Source organism: Schistocerca cancellata, chromosome 3 (genome assembly GCF_023864275.1).
Source record: "Schistocerca cancellata isolate TAMUIC-IGC-003103 chromosome 3, iqSchCanc2.1, whole genome shotgun sequence".
Classification (NCBI taxonomy): domain Eukaryota; kingdom Metazoa; phylum Arthropoda; class Insecta; order Orthoptera; family Acrididae; genus Schistocerca; species Schistocerca cancellata.
In genome coordinates this window covers 577,539,830-577,560,302 of record NC_064628.1, presented here as the reverse complement: position 1 = coordinate 577,560,302, position 20,473 = coordinate 577,539,830, and the positions used below count along the sequence as shown (strand labels likewise).

The 20,473-nt window shown below is 42.1% G+C and overlaps 1 protein-coding gene across 2 annotated transcripts in view; it reads left to right on the top strand.

Moving 5' to 3' along the window:
- The window catches only part of LOC126176819 (solute carrier family 22 member 7-like), a 147,420-nt gene that overhangs the window by 62,987 nt on the left and 63,960 nt on the right, over nt 1-20,473 (top strand). For both annotated transcript variants that reach the window (XM_049924002.1, XM_049924001.1), the window contains exon 5: nt 18,597-18,765. In XM_049924002.1, the coding sequence (XP_049779959.1) occupies nt 18,597-18,765 (169 nt within the window). The remainder of the gene's footprint in view (nt 1-18,596; nt 18,766-20,473) is intronic.

Genomic DNA, 20,473 nt, shown 5'->3' with positions numbered 1-20,473 from the left:
ACAAACCGGGACGAGTGATAAATTATGAGTACTGCATGGAGGTAGAGGAGCATGAACCTTTCTTTAAACCACCATATAATGTACCCTTGTCTAAGAAAGAAGCAGTTCAAAAAGAAATAGATAAAATGGTTTCATGTGGGGTCATTGAACGGAGTTCTAGCCCATATAATAACCCATTGGTGATAGTAGGTAAGAAGGATGGAAGTGTACGAATAGTGATAGATGCTCGTACTCTGAATAAAGTAGTGAAGAGGGAGTTGGATCGTCCAGAGAACATAGATAATTTATTGCAGAAGTTTAATGGTGTAAAGTACATGACTAGTTTAGACCTAACGGCAGGATACTGGCAAATCCCATTAAGTGAGGAGTCTAGGAAGTACACGGCATTTTTATTCAATGGCAAATGCTACCATTACACAGTGGTACCATTTGGCCTAAATACTTCCGTTTCAGTGTTCATTCGGGCTTTAGACAAAATTTTAGGGAGTGAACTTAGTTCGCTAATCACGGTTTATGTAGATGATCTGTTAATTGCTACAAGGACATGGGAAGAGCACATGGAGTTATGCGACAGGGTGTTCAAAGCTTTAATTAAAGGAGGAATGACCCTGAACCTGAAAAAATGCGAGTTTGTGAAGAAAGAAATAAAGTTTTTAGGTCACATAGTAACACCAGAGGGAATTGAAAAGGATCCCAACAAAGTCAAAGCAATAAGAAATTGTCCAGCTCCCAAGAATAAAAAAACAACTAAAGTCGTTTATAGGACTTTGTTCCTTTTATCGTAAGTATGTGGATGATCAGGTGTTCAATAGCCCACATCTAAACAACCTACTTAAGAAGAACAGTGTGTATATATGGACTGAGGAATGTGAAACAGCATTCAACCGGCTAAAAGACAATTTGGCTAAAAACATAAAGTTATGGCACCCTGACCTGTGTGAACCATTCCACATGGCAACAGATAGTACAGATTATGGATTGGGAGTATCCATATTTCAGGAGGTAATGATAGATGGGGAAAAAACTCATAGACAAATAGCATTTGCGAGTAGAACCATGTCTAAGTACGAAAGAAACTATACAGTTTCAGAGAAGGAGGCTTTAGCTATAGTATGGGGTTTTAGGAAATTTCAACTTTTCTTATGGGGACATAAGACTGTGGTCCATACAGACCACAAAGCTTTAATATTTTTGAAGGACTGCAGATTGTTACATAACAGGTTCACCAGATGGGCGCTGTTTTTACAACAATTTGACATAGAGATCAAGTATGTTAAAGGGAAAGAACATGCAGTACCGGATGCTTTGTCGAGATTACCGGAAGGATGTGAGACACTAGAAAGTGTAAAGAATAGGGAAGATGTTTTTGAGGTGAATTACTTCAAAAAAGCGGAAGGAAGAGAAAAAATTAGGGAAATATGTCGGAATATGCGAAGATATCAAAGTGATGATGATGCACTCAAGTTGGTAAAGGTCAAGTTTGACAATCCGGACGCAACTAACATAAGGGCTTCATATAAAATACATAAAGGTGTACTGTATCTTCAAAGATTAAATAATCCAGGGAAGTGGAGAGTATGTTGGCCGGAACAACACACTGAAGTGCTGATAGATTATGTTCACTTGGCATATGGCCATTGTGGTGCACGGAAGTGTACCGATAAGTTAGATGAATGCATTACCTTTAACAACATGGCACGAAGGGTAGCACAGAGGATAAGATCTTGTGATCTATGCCAAAAGGCGAAAGTAACAAATGCAACTAATCAAGGGCCCATGCAATCAATAAAACCTGATGAAGTATTAGAAATAGTAGCAGTAGATATCTTTGGACCATTACCGAAAACCATGGGGAGTTTTGTGTACATATTTGTAGCAGTTGAACTTTTCTCAAAGTATATAAAGCTTTATCCCCTGAGAAAAGCTACTGCCAGAGCTGTGTATGATAAAATGGTGTGTGATTATTTTGTGAAAGTAGGGAAGCCAAAGAGAATACTATCAGATAATGGTGTTCAGTTTTGCTCAAAAATGTGGAAGGGTGGGATAACTGAGAAACAGGTAGAAGTGGTACATATCTCAGCTTATCACCCATCAAGCAATCCGGCAGAAAGATATATGCGTGAGATAGGTCGGTTATTTAGGACGTACTGCCATAGTAACCACAAGAAGTGGGGCATGTATGTGAGTGAATTCGAAGAAATCATGAATTCATTAACAAACGAGAGCACTGGATTTACTCCAGAAGAAATCCTGAAAAAGACAAGAAGTAAAAGTCTAGTAGAAGACCTACTAGAATTTCCAAATAGAGTTGAATTAGATTATGATAGTAAAAAGAACTTAGTAAAAGACAAGATGAGAAAACAAGCAGATGCGAGAATTCGTCGTCACGACGAAAAAGTAAGGAATCCCAAATTCAAAATAGGTGATTTCGTTCTTGTAAAAACACATGAAAAGTCAAGTGAAATTAATAACGAGATCAGCAAATTTAAATATATATATAATGGACCATTTAAAATAGTGTCCATACCCAATGTGAATGCTTATTATTTAGAGTACCCATTAACAGGCAAACGCCTGGGAGTAAGAAACATAGTGGATCTCAAAAGGTATGAACCACGAATTCTACCAGATTGAAAATAAATATATAAATAAATATTAAAGTAAACCAATATGTAAATAGTTGTGTTTCTTTTGTTCTATGTGAAAGGTAAATGCTCACTAAAATATATTGCAGCATTCTAATGAAACTTCTAGTTTAAGTAGAGACTAAACGGACTGGGAAAGACTGAGCTTCTAAGAAAGCCTTAATAGATGTATAAATAAGTGTTGTGGAAGAGGTAGAAAAGTGAGGAGGTAAAGTGAAAAGGACGGGCTACAAAGTAATAGGTGCATAATGTGTGTTTTACTTGCCTGAGATAAAAGAAGTGTATTTAAAAAGATGTTTAAAGTGTACTGTATTTAGAAGTAAGAAAATTGGAAAGAATATATGTAAATCATTTATGTAATGTTTAGCAGGAAAGAGAGAAAGAATTGGTGTTTAATATTAAATATGTAATATAAGTATTGAGGTGTATCAGTAAGAAAGGGAAAACCCTTGGTAAAAAGCTTATCGAACATTTCAGATTCATTATAGGAGAGACTTCTTATTGAATTATCACTGTAAGATACTTCAATAAGAAGTGGGGCATGTGTAACGGAACTGAAATGATGGTGGGCTGACAGTAATTTGGAGCCCGCGCGTCAGAAACGGGCGCACTTGTGTGAGACTGCCAGGGAGTGCACCCTGATGCCATCTATTGGCGAAACTGGGAATTAGCGCTGCCTGTCAGACAATGCGCTAAGCTCTCAGAGTCAAATGTATTCTTTTTCTTGGTAATTATAAGTTATTACTGTATAATTTAATGTTGTAAAGCGCTAGTAGTAAATTATTATGACTGGTATGGACTCCAGGGTAGTAAATATAAATATTCTTAAATACTAAATGATTTCGGTAAAAAGGTGGTAGGGGAACGCCCCCACTCTTGGTGATACGAGCGTAGCTAGGGGTAGCTGGAGACACAGGGACTGAACAAGGAATGGCCTGGGGAGTGTTGACGTGATCGGACGTGCGTAACTGTGCTCACGCAAAAGTGATTGTGCAACAACGAAGAGGCGAATATCGTCGCCGTTTTTGGAGTAAAACGCGACGAATGGTTGTTTAAGCCGCCTTTATGCCACTGGGGCTGATTGTAAGAGTTCCTGTGCCCAGATTTTATGGCGGACGTGCAGTAGCTTATACGAGTGCTACAGCTCGTAGTTCCAGCCGCCATTAAGGGCATGAGGCGTGAAGAGCTGCGTTAGCCACATGCATCTCACCACCAGCACCGACACGTCTACCCAAGGCAAGACTGCTTGCAATTGTTAAGTCGAACTTTGTATACATGTAAAAGGAGAATACCAGTTTTCTTTTATGCAAGTGCAGAGGACAGAATATAGTAATGAGTAAAATTACGATGCATGTTGTTCATTGTAAAATGTAGTAACCTGAAACATAGTATAGTGAAATCAGACTGAGGCCACCATCGCCTCTTTCATTTACAATTCTTTTGGTTGTAGAATACTTTAGTGTATCAGAATGTTGAAAAGAGCAATGGTCACACCAGAATGAGTCGCCTATTTACAGTTACTTAAATTTTTCTGAGCAACCTTTCAAGTAAAGTCACTTAACTAATTCTGTATCAATGGTCCAAAGAGTAATATCCAAAATCATTAAATAAGTTGAAGGATAGAATTTTGTTAACCGAAGTTGCATAAACTGTCTGGGTAGTAATTACCAAGCCAACTCACAGAAATTGATAGAGTATTTGCTTTGTAGAATCATCTAGAATGATCAGAAATAGTAATATTCAGAATTAAGTTTAAATTCAACTCAAGCCATTTCACTTTGAAACGAGCCCAAAAATTGATTTATTCTTTTGCTCCTTCAGAGCTGGCGACCGTAGTTATAAGTATTTTCAGGAGGATTCGGTAAGTCTGCTGCTCTCGTCGTGCTGATAGGATTATCCACTGCTGCTAGCAGTGGTGATTGGATACATAAGCTCACTACCAAGTTAAGTGGGTCAGGTAGGCAGTGTTACCGTGTGAACTGTAGGGCACTGTAGGCCGTGGATCGAACCCGTTCAATCATCACAGCTCTTAGGGAAATAGTCCGGTTAGGAGTGTACTAATCATTAGGTAAATACTGGCGAGTAACGGTCAAAAATGTATACGCAAGTGAATTTAGCAAGGTCCACGTAGCACCTAGTTAATGTGGTGCAATGGCGAGGGTAGGAGTGGAGTAAAAGTGAGCTGAGCTTGTGGCAGCTGTGCTGGATTCAAATATTAACTACGTGAACTCACTACTGCCTCTTACCATTGGGACTGAGCTAGTTACAGTTAAAATACGTAGCAGTAAGCGCAAAGGCGTGACAGCTACAAGTCCGTATTGGTTTTATACATACGGAATTGGGAAGTGGGTCATTCCGTCAGTGGAGGGGGTTAAAACAACCGAGTCAGTGGAGAACATACCCCATTTACTGATGGAAAGATTCAGCGGTTCGGTCGCAGACTCATGCTTGTGGACATCATGCCAAGTGGAACCACCATAAATTCTGATGCATATATGATGACACTGAAGAAACTTCAAGCTCGATGAGTAGTGCTCGACCACATCGGCAAAAGTAGGATGTTTTGCTGTTGCACGACAATGTACAGCCACATGTCACTCAAAAAACCATGGGAGCGATCACAAAACTCGGATGGACAACACTGAAACACCCGCCTTACAGTCCTGACCTGGCTCCAGGTGACTATCATCTCTTTGGGAAACTGAAAGACACTCTTCGTGGAACAAGGTTTGAAGATGATGACTACCTTGTGCACGCTGCCAAACAGTGGCTCCAACAGGTTGGTCCAGAATTTTACCGTGCGGCTATACAGGCGCTGGTTCCAAGATGGCGTAAAGCAGTTTAGAGGGATGTAAATTATGTGGATAAATGAAAATATTGTTCCTAAAGGATGTATCTATACACTGTAAAACTTTCAAACGTGTAGAATAAAAGTTGAATTTAAAAAAAAATAGTGTGCATTACTTTTGGAGTGACCCTCGTATTTAAGTGATTAACAATGCAAGGTGACAGGTTAATATAAGCTTGAGAGAAACCGGTATAATTGCAAGAATGTTGAATGCATTGTGTTGTACAGTAGCTGGATGTCACTCTGTGGGACGCAGAACCTCAAGCACTTGGTTCGTCAATACGGGGCAGTAAATGCTCGTCATATTTTCTGTTTTCCGTCGTTCCTTAGTTGCTTCAAAATACAGGGAGGTATGTTCTGTCTATGCAAGTAATTGAATGCCTTCAATTAGTACCATATGTGCTCCATTTGAGACAGACATGGTGATCGAGCTGGCCAAAGAAACATGTCGACACTCTATAGAGTGTATTGTGCTACAACAGCGGTATGTGGGCGAGCGTTGGAATGCTGTTTATGAATGGCAGCACAGCAGGTCGAACACAACTAGGTCGAATCACTAGATTGGCGAAAAAATTTGCCGTCAGGATATGTGGGATAATTACGAGAGTTCTCCTGAAATTGCTGCTGCAGATGCAGTACGATTCGCCAGATCCTTATGCCTTCTGGCCTCCCCACTCTGGCCGTCTGGAGACCGGTTTTCTTGCACCCGTACATTTTCGTGACCACCGCTGCCAAAAATCACTTTCGGTGACTACATTTCTGCAAATTCTTCCTGCACTATTGCAGAAAGAACTTCCAGCTTCTTGTAGCCCTATTACAAGACCCAATTTAAGCTCCGTGAGGTGCTGATAACGACGTCTTTGTTGCCTTAAAGGCAATCTTGGGTAACATCAACTTACCACGTCGCGTCTCAGAGGTACTAACCCTCACTGCCGTTACAGCGTGTATTTAAAGCAAACCTGATTTGCATCCTCTTATGCGACTGGAACGAAACTGGAATGGACATCATCTTTAAGATGTCCACCAACTTTCGTTTTTAACGCACAACTCCTCCTTGATTTTGCGATTTTTTGTTTCGTCAGTGTATTAATTCTTCCTGTATTGCGCTACGAAATATCTCTCATTACATTCACCTGCATATGGGATTGCTAGCATACTTTAACTCATTATTGTTCTACGCCAGAATCTATTATGTATATAGAGTGCAGTCAGAATATTGTGTGAATGTGAAACAGGAACTTCAGAGACATAGGGTATCTTATAAATTTATGTTGGTGTATAGGATGTATCATAATTGGTTCAAATGGCTCTGAGTGCTATGTGACTTAACATCTGAGTTCATCAGTCCCCTAGACCTTAGAACTACTTAAACCTAACTAACCTAAGGACATCACACACATCCATGCGCGAGGCAGGATTCGAACCTGCGACCGTAGCGGTCGCGCGGTTCCAGACTGAAGCGCCAAGAACCGCTTGGCCACAAGCGGCCGGGTGTATCATAATTAATGGCTTTAACGTATACGGTGGAAAGGACGTGTTAGTAGGAGCAAACATTTTCCAGCAGACACATTCGCAAGTGATATGTTTACGGGATAATGGCGATACTCTGGTTACCAGTCACTATTGACGTATTTCTGTGTAAACTTCGAAAGTGTTTACAGTTTCGACGCATTGTGCTCTGAACAAAACGGATGAGACAGTGTAATACACAGTCAGAGTACCACTCCTGTCAGTTTTTTCTGGAGCGTCAACTGTGTTGTTCGAGTGTTGGTCGTAACATGGAACATCACAGAATCGATGAGTATGTGTATATGCATTTCATGTATGGCGCGGCTAACAGCAATGTATGGGAGCCTGCACGCTTGTGCCTTGAAGTATACCCTGCCAGAAGGAACTCCGAGAGTCGGATGCATCAACGCCACCGAGAAACTGGAAGCTTTGCTCATACTGTGAGAGCGAGTAGGGCTGCATGAATTACACCTGTGCTTGAAGATGTGATGCTGGAAACAGTCCAGAATATTCTTCAGATGTCTTGACTTGCAACAAAAATTGCTAGAATGAACCACAGAAGTGTTTGGAGCATAATACACCAACCTGCAGTGGACACGTACCACCTCCAACGACTTCAGTGTCTTTGTGAGGCGCACGTTAGCCCTAGATTTTTTATTTACAGACGAAGTTGAGTTCACTCGTGATGGTGTCTCTAATGATCACAATCGTCACCTTTTAAGTCATCTAGCTCCCAACCCACATGCTGAGCATAAGTCTCCACATCAGCAGCGCTTGTCATTGAATGTGTGTTTAGGGGCACTAGGTAATCTTCTCACTGTTACCAGATACACTCAGAGTACGGAATTACGTTAACTTTCTGTTGTATCGTCTTGCGACTTTGGCTGACGATGTTCCCTTAGAACAGCAGCAGACAATGTGGTACATGGTTGATGGAGCACCGGCACAGTATGCTGCTATGGTGAGACGTCACCTAGCGCGCCGATATGGTCAGAAACGGATTTGGTGAGGATATCCTGTACCGTGGCCTCCAGGTCACCTGATCTAAACACCATGAAAGTCTGTGTTTGGGGTACGATTCTCCTTTTAACATAGTTGAAGAGTTGGAGCAGAAACTTAGTGCTTGTCAAGACTTTAAAAATGATGCAGGCGGAATTCGAAACTCGGTTGAATTGCGGCGACGGGTACAGGCTTGGATGAGGGTATAAGGATGACACTTTGATTCTCTCCTATAACTATGAGTAGACAAGCCGCTGTTATTGTGTCCATTCAAAGCACCTGCACTTTTACCAAAGTATCTAATAACTTTTTTCAATATTGTCTAGTATTGTTACGTTTTCATAACTGGGATTATGTTTACACAGAATCAAGTCGGTGCTGGATGAAATCACAAAGTCGCCGTTATCTCGCAAACGGTCCATTAGCGGACCTTTACGGAGACTTTTTAGCTTCTAGTACAATGTACTTTCAACTGTCTGCGTTTTGGTCATTAATTCTGATACACCCTGTGTGTACTGCACAACAGAGTACGTGGTTCATAACAAGAGTGAGTGCAGGCGTAAACTATTCAGGTCATTACCAACATATTAAAACTTTTCATGAACACTGCGAACCACATATGGAGTTCCATATTCCGGTGCAAAAGTTTATAAAATCTTACTGGTTAGCCTCAAGAACGAAATTGTAAATCCCCATATTCTCAGAAATGAAGCAAAAGGGACCTCATTGACCACACCTATCATTTATTACACTCTGTGGAGGTCAAAACTTACTGAAAATTAGAAAAAAATGTTGTCTGTAACTTGAACAATTAATGTGTTACAGAGATGAGATTCTTCACTTGTTTTCATGATATTCTTCTTCAGGATAACGTATAAACATTTATACGTGTAAGGTAACATTCCGCTCAGTGCTTGTTTAGACATTTCTGTCGAAAATTCTAAATCTTCGTAGCTTACTCCTGTTGCCAGACATCACAATGTCGCTATTAGCTTTCGCATGGGTCGTGGGGCAAGGCGGGTTGAGTGACGAAGTCCCATTGTTCTCCTAACGTAAATAAATCGGCCACTGCCCTAGTGTCCTTAGACAAACTAAGAGCTCACCTGGGCCTTCGTTTTGTACATTTAGGACGTTGTTAATGGGCTGTAACTGTCGGTGTAGTTTAATTGATGGTCCATTAAAAAAAAAAGAGAGAGAGAGAAGAAAAACGATAAGAAAAAGAAAAGGTCGAGATGGCGGCCGAATAAGACACTCATGTTGACTCCGCTATTAGTTAATGGTCAAATGCTTGTAGCCTAGACTGGAAATTGTCTTAATAAAGAAGGTTATTTATGACCCAAAATGGCGTCTTCTCTCCCCCAGTGATGCAGTACGCTCGTATACGCCACCCGCTCCAAACTACCGCCCCCATCAAAGCCCCCAGCATCCTGAGAGGAGACTTGGCATTCGTAGTCTGTATCTCGGTCGAGCAACAGCAGCAGCAGCATAGGTAAATTCACGCGATATAAGGAAAATTTCAACACAGTATTGCACCCAATGGTGTTGGTTTCTTTTACGCAATTTCTGGGGGAGTATTGTGTCCGAAGTTATTTTCTGCCACCTATGATGCTGTTTACACTGTCGTTGTATTTTACCGACTTTTTAAGAAGACATACACAAATACGGATGTCACAGCTATTATACAGATTTTTCGCCACTTTTTAAGAAGATACACGTGAATTGGATTTTGAGGAAATTTTAGCGATTTTTTTAAGAAGACGCATGTAAATGCGGGCTTTGTGGTGATTTTTTTCAACAGTACGTACATAAATACTGGACTGTGAACATTAAAAATTTTCTCAATACGCTATTTAGCAACAACTAAATTCCTGCTACGTATCTTTTGCAAGCGCACCATTGCTATTTACGATTTTACCGATTTTTTCCGAGTACTCCACATATTGACACTTATTTCGAGAAGACACAGGTAAAAATGTTGATTAATCACCGTAGTGCGATAATGTACCATATTACATAGACCTTCATCACTAAACAGTTTCTTCTTTAACAACAAATACCCACCAGTCCTATGTCCCACGTAGACATGCTTATTCTCCCATGCTAATAGTGTGTGTCATCACTATCAAGTCCATTAACATTATAAGAATGTACTGGACTTATAAAAATAACGGAGGGAACGCTTCTACTGAGAAAGGTGCATACGTCACTAATATACCACACTTGCGAAGCCCACACGATGCATCGTACATGCCTACTGGATAGCCCACATTTCCAGCACAGCACGGCCGCAGACGGCGCTGTGTTCCTCATAATGATCCACATCTTGGGCCACCAAAGTGCACATCTGATTTGACCTACATTGCTAAACATCTAAGGTAATAACACATACTTGTGCCACTAACACTGGGTTAAGAATAGGCAAGGTATGTATTTAAGAACAAACAAAAAACATAAATTTCGTGCCATGTACAGTGTACTCCTACTGCACAGCAGAACACTGTTGCAGCAGCAATGCGTCTGTCTTTGCTGAGCCGTTCGCTCTAGAGCGCTTGTGTGTTTGATACCACGACAGGTGCCTCCTCGCTTCTATCATGGAGTCTACAAAGGGCAGCCAGCAGCAGCCCTACATGAAATAACATACCCTCCCACCTCCCTGCCCACGCAGGACTGCAGTTGGTGTACAGACAGAGGAGCCATCACCGATGATGGACAAAATGCTGCGTGAGGGACCGACGACTCCCAAGACTCAGAGAGAATACTTAGCAATATTCGGCATGTTTCATCGATTTTAGCGATATGCAATCTGATCTAAAGTATCTGGACACTTACTAGCGGACATTAATACGATTATACGATTTCCACCTACTGGGTCAGAACGAATGCTGTACCTAAAACGAGGAAAAAAATCGTTATGGACAAGCTACAGATGTGTGCGTGATTGGCTATGCACTGTAAGTGTTTCAGTTTTTTCTTTCTTTCTTTTTTTCTGGGTATTGTAGCGTAATGCCCTCTAGGAATCAACACCAACACTGTTTAACGTCTTTATTCCTCTAAATACAGAGAAACTGAGACCAATAATTGCCTTACACCGCACCTATTCACCCCTCCTCTTGTTTTGTGATTTATATCCAGTACATTACATTCAGAGTCAACTACCAGTCCCTTCACTTTTTTTGTTATGATGTATAGGATATCTCATTCCACTTAGGCGCAATACTTACATTTATTTACGTTCAGACCAACTGCCAGTCTCCTCACTGCTCAGCCACAGGTCTCCCAACAGTTCAGTGCTTCCTTTTTACAGAAAAATGCATCATCCTACATCTATTACGAAACGAATACCCTGTAAGCTACCGTATAGTGCATGGAAGATGGTGAAACAAGGCGGTAGTGTCACGTTTCTTTTCTGTCTGACTCTAACCTACGGAAAGAACAAAAACAAAAAATATGTATTGACATACTACCCCCTACTGTATAGTGCTATATGCACAACTTTGATCGCAAATCTTCAAAACGCAAAGCTCCTGTACAGTAAAGACATAGGGAGTGCGACGCCTCTATGAACAGTGTAAAAAGTATGTATGCATGTATGCATATATGTAAGTTGGCATACTACCCCATCCTATGTAGTGCTATATGCACAAGTTTGGTCGCACACTTTAAAAACACGAAACTCCTGTACAGTAAAAACAAAGGGACTGCGACACACACTGGCAAGGTCGTGGGGCTCTGAGAAAGGCGTTTGCTGGGTTTGCCCTCAATGATTAATCACATGTTTCCCTGCCTTTCCCCCAAATGTGTGAAAAATCGATTATTTTGTTGTGGAAGAAAACATTTGTATTAGCTTGACTTACTAGTTGCAGTCATTTCATGAGACATATGTGAAAGGAAGTAACGTATCACTGACAACAGAAGAAGTATTAGACGCTACACTAATCATCGAGCCTGTGCAGGCCTTCCTGTAAATTGAATTAGTATGGTAAACGTCATTTTACTACAGGATCACGAAACAGTGAAAGACGATCCAATGATATAATTATGGCAGAGTATGATGCCCAGCGTTATCCAAGACATACCCGTCAATGTTCGAGGGCTATCCAGAAAGTAAGTTCCGATCGATCGCGAAATGGTTCAAAAATGGTTCAAATGGTTCTGAGCACTATGGGACTTAACATCTGAGGTCATCACTCCCCTAGAACTAAGGACTCCTTAAACCCAACTAACCTAGGGACATCACACACATCTATGTCTGAGGCAGGATTCGAACCTGGGACCGTAGCGGTCGCGCGGTTCCAGACTGAAGCGCCTAGAACCGCTCGGCTACACCAGCCAGCCTCGTTAAATGGAAACCACTGTAAAAATCCGATGAAGCTTCGCACAGATGTGTTGGGCAGTGTCTGTAGATGGCCCATCGATCGCGTCACATCGCTCTTTTCAGTTCTGAGTGCAGAGTGAGCACGTGACTGTACATGGAAAATAGTGTCTCCCGCCAAATACGAGGGCCTGCTGAGAAATTTCTCCTGAAGCTATGCAGCCCATGCAACACAACTGCCACGCCGCTCCTTCTTCATGACAATTCTTAGCTGCCCTCTGCAGGGGCAATGAAGACCCTCCTACGGCGTCTTCAGTGGGAAGTGTTTGACCACCCACAATACAGAGAGCAATTGACGACCACAGTTTCATCTCTGCTCGTACGAACCGCTGACGAGGAAGACAACATTTTGGCACAGACAACGAGCTGTAGACCTGCGTAGAGAATTAGCGGAAAGCACTTGGCGGTACCTTATGTGACAAGGTATTGAAAATTGGTACAACGCCACGACAAACGTATAAGTTGGAGCGTTGATTAATTAGATAATTAGCTGGGAGTTGTGTCTAGCTGTTGCAAATAACACATTTTTGATTTTTACAGTAGTGCCCATTTCGCGGACGATCGGAACTTACTTTCTGGATAGCCCTCGTATATTTATGTACAACGTATATATGACAGATACATATAGGAAAATGTGTAGCATATTAATTGCTACACGGTTTGTTTATCAAGATTAGGCACTGCGAAATATGATATTGGTTACAACTCTCTTTTCTGAGAGGAAAAAACTCCGGGAAATTTATTGAGGTCTACGTTGATGAAACATTATCCAAACTGTTACGAGTAAATCCGCAGCATTTTAATAAGACTTCATTTTTCACTGACCTAGGTGGTGATATACAGGGTGAGTCACCTAACGTTACCGCTGGATATATTTCGTAAACCACATCAAATACTGGCGAACCGATTCCACAGACCGAACGTGAGGAGAGGGGCTAGTGTAATTGTTTAACACAAACTATACAAAAATGCACGGAAGTATGTTTTTTAACACAAACCTACGTTTTTTTAAATGGAACCACGTTATTTTTGTTAGCACATCTGAACATATAAACAAATACGTAATCAGTGCCGTTTGTTGCATTGTAAAATGTTAATTACATCCGGAGATATTGTAACCTAAAGTTGACGCTTGAAACCTCCGACGTTCAGTTGCGTATTGTAACAAACACGGGCCACGGTCGGCGAGCAGCATCTGCAGGGATATGTTTACGATGACGACCGTGTTTACGAGTGTGGCTGTAGTGCACTGTTGTGGTTTGGTCTAGCTGTCGCAGTGTCCGCATGTAGCGCTTGCTACTATTGTTATTCTGCACTCGTCTCCGCACGCAGACCAACTGTAGTACACCGTGTTACCAGACGTCTGTGAAAGTGTAGTGTTGTAGGAACAGTGACCATGGAGTATTCGAACTCTGAAAAGGCGGAGATGATACTCATCTATGGCAGGTGTCGACGAAATGCAGCTGAAGCCTGCAGGGTGTATGCAGAACGGTACCCGGACAGAGAGCATCCAACGTGCCGCACATTGCAAAACATCTACCGCCAACTGTATGCAACAGGTATGGTCGTAGCACGCAAACGGGTCCGTAACAGGCCCGTCACAGGAGAAGCGGGTGCAGTTGGTGTGTTAGCTGCTGTTGCCATGAACCCACACATGAGTACAGAGGACATTGCGAGAGCCGGTGGACTGAATCAAAGTAGTGTCATGCGCATACTGCATCGTCACCGCTTTCACCCGTTTCATGTGTCGCTACATCAGCAATTACATGGTGATGACTTTAATCATCGAGTGCAATTCTGTCAATGGGCATTAACAGAGAATGCGTTGCAGTTCTACCTGTTTACCGATGAAGTGGGTTTCACAAACCACGGGGCAGTGAATCTACGGAACATGCATTACTGGTCCGTGGACGATCCTCGCTGGCTCAGACAGGTAGAGCGACAGCGACCGTGGACTGTAAATGTATGGTGCGGAATCATTAGCGAACACCTCATTGGTCCTCACTTCATTGCAGGGGCCCAAACAGCTGCAACATACATCGCGTTTCTACAGAATGATCTGCCAACGTTGCTCGAAAATGTCCCACTGGAAACGCGTCGACGTATGTGGTATCAGCATGATGGGGCACCTGCACGTTCCGCAATTAACACTAGGGTGACCCTTGACAGGATGTTCGACGGGCGTTTCATAGGACGTGGAGGACGCATAAATTGGCCAGCCCGTTCTCCTGATATTACACCTCTGGACTTCTTTCTGTGGGGTACGTTAAAGGAGAATGTGTACCGTCATGTGCCTACAACCCCAGAGGATATGAAACAACGTATTGTGGCAGCCTGCGGCGACATTACACCAGATGTACTGCGGCGCGTACGACATTCATTAAGCCACATATTGCAATTGTGTGCAGCAAATGATGGCCACCACATTGAACATCTATTGGCCTGACATGTCGGGACACACTCTATTCCACTCCGTAATTGAAAACGGAAACCACGTGTGTACGTGTACCTCACCCCTCATGGTAATGTACATGTGCGTCAGTGAAAAAGACCAATAAAAAGGTGTTAGCATGTGCACGTGATGTGCTGTTCCAGTCTCTTCTGTACCTAAGGTCCATCACCGTTCCCTTTGGATCCCTACGTAATTCGGTGCTCTCCGATACACACGATAGAACAGCGGAGGAGTGGTACTCAAGCGTCAACTTTAGGTTACAATATCTCCGGATGTAATTAACATTTTACAATGCAACAAACGGCACTGATTACGTATTTGTTTATACGTTCAGATGTGCTAACAATACCAACGTGGTTCCATTTTAAAAAACGTAGGTTTGTGTTAAAAAACATACTTCCGTGCATTTTTTTATGGTTTGTATTAACCAATTACACTAGCCCCTCTCCTCACGTTCGGTCTGTGGAATCGATTCGTCAGTATTTGATGTGGTTTACGAAATATATCCAGCGGTAATGTTAGGTGACTCACCCTGTATACAAGGCACTACAGTCTTTCAGCATTATGCATGGATTACACGTGTTTTGAACACAGTCCTGAACCACAATTTCGATGACGATTATTTAATATATGTGGTTGCAATGGTTTATTTCACGACTTACGCTGCCAAAGAGGACTATCCGTATCATGAACAAAACTGGTGACGTAAATTCGGTGTCCGCAGCTCGTGGTCGTGCGGTAGCGTTCTCGCTTTCCACGCCCGGGTTCCCGGGTTCGATTCCCGGCGGGGTCAGGGATTTTCTCTGCCTCGTAATAACTGGGTGTTGTGTGCTGTCCTTAGGTTAGTTAGGTTTAAGTAGTTCTAAGTTCTAGAGGACTGATGACCATAGATGTTAAGTCCCATAGTGCTCAGAGCCATTTGAACCATTTCGTAAATTCGTTACAGACAAGCTTCAAGCAAGTACCGGAGAGAAGGTGAAACAGCTTGTTTGATATGCTACAGCCTGTAGTTAGTCAGCAGAATGAAAGTGTGGAAACGCTTCTGGAGATAGGCGTCTAAGAAGAACTTACTGGTCGCGACAACAGCACTGTAAAAGAACTTGCGACTTTTTAGAGCCATTGAAAGATGCAGTAGGAATGCTGGAAGGCGAGACGAGACGTATCCAACAGCTGATGTTTTTTTTTTTTTTTTTTTCATGTGTGCACGAACTGGAAAGTCATTGTAATACAGGGCCCGAAGATACAGAGGAACGTATAGATTTCTGTAGAGCTAGTTTTCTTATATAATATGCGCTTCTTGTCCAGCAAATATAAATGGTACTGAACTGCAAAACGTCAGCTCCAGTCTATTATGGCAGTACATATGGCTGTCGTATTATCGTTTATCAATGAAGATACTACGGGGGCCGCAGGAGGCACTGTCTTTGTGTCTTCGAGGAGAAAGACGAAATTCGGACGCTGCACAGAACAGTTACACTACTGACCATTAAAATTGCAACACCACGAAGATGACGTGCTACTTACGCGAAATTTCACAGACAGGAAGAAGATGCTGTGATATGCAAATGATTAGCTCTTCAGAGCATTCACACAAGGTTGGTGCCGGTGGCAACACCTACAACGCGCTCACTTGAGGAAAGTTTCCAACCGGTTTCTCATACACAAACACCAGTTGACCGGCGCTGCCTGGTGAAACCTTGTTGCGATGCCTCGTTTAAGGAGGAGAAATGCATACCACCACGTTTCCGACTTTGATAAAGGTCGGATTGTAGCCTATCGCGATTGCGGTATATCGTATCGCGACATTCCTCCTCGCGTTGGTCGAGATCCAATGACTGTTAGCAGAATATGGAATCGGTGGGTTCAGGAGGGTAATACGGAACACCGTGCTGGATACCCAACGGCCTCGTATCACTAGCGGTCGAAATGACAGGCATCTTATCCGCATAGCTGTAACGGATCGTGCAGCCACGTCTCGATCTCTGAGTCAACAGATGGGAATGTTTGCAAGACAACAATGATCTGCACGAACAGTTCGACGACGTTTGCAGCAGCATGGACTATCAGCTCGGATACCATGGCTGCGGTTACCCTTGACGCTGCATCACAGACAGGAGCGCCTGCGATGGTGTACTCAACGACGAACCTAGGTGCACGAATGGCAAAACGTCATTTTTTCGGATGAATCCAGGTTCTGTTTACAGCATCATGATGGTCGCATCCGTGTTTGGCGACATCGCAGTGAACGCACATTGGAAGCTTGTATTCGTCATCGCTATACTGGCGTATCACCCGGCGTGATGGTATGGGGTGCCATTGGTTACACGTCTCGGTCGCCTCTTGTTCGCATTGACAGCACTTTGAACAGTGGACGTTACATTTCAGATGTGTTACGACCCGTGGTTCTACCCTTCATTCGATCTCTGCGAAACCCTACATTTCAGCAGGATAATGCACGACCGCATGTTGCAGGTCCTGTACGGACCTCTCTGGATACAGAAAATGTTCGACTGCTGCCCTGGCCAGCACATTCTCCAGATCTCTCACCAATTGAAATCGTCTGGTCAATGGTGGCCGAGCAACTGGCTCGTCACAATACTCCAGTCACTACTCTTGATGAACTGTGGTATCGTGTTGAAGCTGCATGGGCAGCTGTACACGTACACGCCATCCAAGCTCTGTTTGACTCAATGCCCAGGCGTATCAAGGCCGTTATTATGGCCAGAGGTGGTTGTTCTGGGTACTGATTTCTCAGGATCCATGCACACAAATTACATAAAAATGTAATCACACGTCAGTTCTAGTATAATATATTTGTCTAATGAATCCCCGTTTATCATCTGCATTTCTTCTTGGTGTAGCAATTTTAATGGCCAGTAGTGTACATTTCTGCAGCTGCTCTTTCTATTACTGAAAATTCTGTATCTGACAGAGATGAGACGTGAAATACGCAAGTCAGATTTGTGATGAAATTTGAGTTTCTGATGAGCTAGAATAATATTGTAACACGGCAGTAATATCTTTGTTTTTGTGATATCTGTAGACATTTATTAAGGGTCGTCGAAAGAGTGACAGCAGCACTCAGGTCGTTCGCCGACAGCCTGCCCGCTTCGAGTGTTCGTACTCGTACAAGCCATGCCCGAGCGCGGTGGGCGCCAGCGATTATTAGCGTACATAACGGTCTGTTTGCAGACCTCTATGCAACACTGACTAGAAAAAGGGACAGGATGATAGGACATGCTTCACAGCGTCGAATAACTTTCGTTGTACTGAAGGAAGCTGTAGAGGGTGAAGTTTACACGGCAAAACAAAAACTGACATATAGCCAAAAATAACTGACGTGGCGTGTAAGTGGCACTCAGATGAAGAAGTTGGACACAAGAAGAAGTCGTGGCGACCAGTCGAAGAAAACTGAAAGAAAAACCACTTGCTCTCACAGCATTTATCTGAAAAACACATTTTAAATGCAAACTTATAAAAACAACGGCAGCTTATAATAGCTACATAATTGTCTTCCTTTCTGATCTGTAGTCTGTGTTTCTGACGCAAGAGAAAATGCAGCCATCAAAAATAGATTAATGTTTATCTGAGAATGAGGTTATGAGAAAAAATTCAACAATAAGGTAACATTACTTTCAGGAATTTTATTTTAATTCATATGTCACCTACGTTTCGTGTAAGAACATTTTTGGGATGATGCACGGAAGAATAAGACATGTGACCCAGGATATATATTACGCTTGAAATTTCATACTTTAATTTTATTTCCAGGAGTCGAATTGGCCAGTATCAAACACCGTTCAGCTGTCAACTTTTTGGGCTTCTTTTCTTACTGCCTTGGTGTAATTGCCATGGCTTTGATAGCTTGGTTTGTCAAAAACTGGGTGCATTTTACACTGATTGCCGCCGTACCATGTTTTATTCCACTACTGCTTCAAAAGTAAGTACATCACGTATCCAGACAGCTCAGAGTACATATAGTAACTAACGAAAAATACACCTTGCGATGCTGTTTCACTGAGTGTTCACCAGAAAAGTACAAATGAAAAATTGTTTTCTAGTAATAAATTGTTTCCAAATAGATTTGTTGCTATGAATGAGGTAGAATATAATCTGAAAACTGTACCTTATCTTCTAGGTACCGTAAAAAATATACTTAGTCCTTCATCAACCAAATATTTTATTTTGTTTCAGTTTTCGATAAACGAGAAATGAATGTCCACAGGGATCACAGTAATTTTCATCTTTCGTAACATTCTCATCTTATTTAAAAGTCCGTTCAAGTTAGCTATTGATACTTCACTATGTTTTGGTAGGTATCAAACCAATAGATTCCATATTCTTCATTTCAGAATCCTGAATGTAATAGCACATAATTCTGAATATTTCCGTTCAAATAAAACGTTAATATCTGGCTGTATTTTAGATGAAGAGGTCCGTAATTACTTGACATTTCAGAAGGAGAGCGATCTATGTATCAAAGCAAAATAGTAGTTTTATTGCAGTTGGTACATTTCCTAATTACTAGCTGCTGCAAAGTTATACTGACATCTTCGGATCTGTAAGTGTTTTAAATATGTTACAGGTTTTGTAATTATCATACGTAGTTTAGAGTAAACGTTAACTTAGTTTTACTTGCGATCGGTTACGTGAATTATGAAGCCCCTACTGGTGGCACAGTGCCATCTGGCCGTTGAAAACATGGACGTAAACTGTGAAAATAAAAATATTGTTTAAATATAAGCGCTAAAAAAGTTTAAGGAGAATCCGTCGTCTTATACTATAGCATCGTATACCTCACAGAAAAGACACTCCCGCATAACAACACTAAGTATACTGAAATAAAAGCCTTAAGTGCATCAGCAAGGCATAGAGGTATCAAATACACCAGACAGAGCTCACTCACCGCTGTCAGATGTGTGTATGCTGATAACCGGCTCAGCACTGCTGGAAGTGTGCTCCCTGCCGCCGTTGGATAAGCAGCTGCAGCAGCAAGTCGTATACTCCTAGCTCACTCATTTGTTACATAGTTTAATTCTTAATTTCTTTGCGTGTTTTTGGTACTTGCATTGTTTAATTCATAAATTTCGGGCGTATTATAGTATTTGAGAGTTGTAGCATCGCGTTTTAGTACCTGAATAGTGTAAATTCGCGTAGTCGTCTGTCAACTGTTTTTGTTTTGAACGGCCAGTGTCGGTTGGTCACAGTCAGTGTGCTCCCTGCCGCCGTTGGATAAGCAGCTGCAGCAGCAAGTCGTATACTCCTAGCTCATTCATTTGTTACATAGTTTAATTCTTAATTTATTTGCGTGTTTTTGGTACTTGCATTGTTTAATTCATAAATTTCGGGCGTATTATAGTATTTGAGAGTTGTAGCATCACGTTTTAGTACTCGAATAGTGTTAAATCGCGTAGTCTCCTTCCGCCGCCGAGCAGTGTGTCAGCAGTGCACAAGTGGCAGCATTACTGCATTTACTAGGCAATCTTGTATTTTAATAACCGCTTCAATTTTGTGTCGTTTTGTTTGCGCTCTCTGTAGATTAGTTCAGACGTTCTTTGCACAGTTTTTAGCATGGATAGGGACTGCAACTGCTGTGTTCGGATGCAGGCTGAGTTGGCATCCCTTCGCTCCCAGCTTCAGGCAGTGTT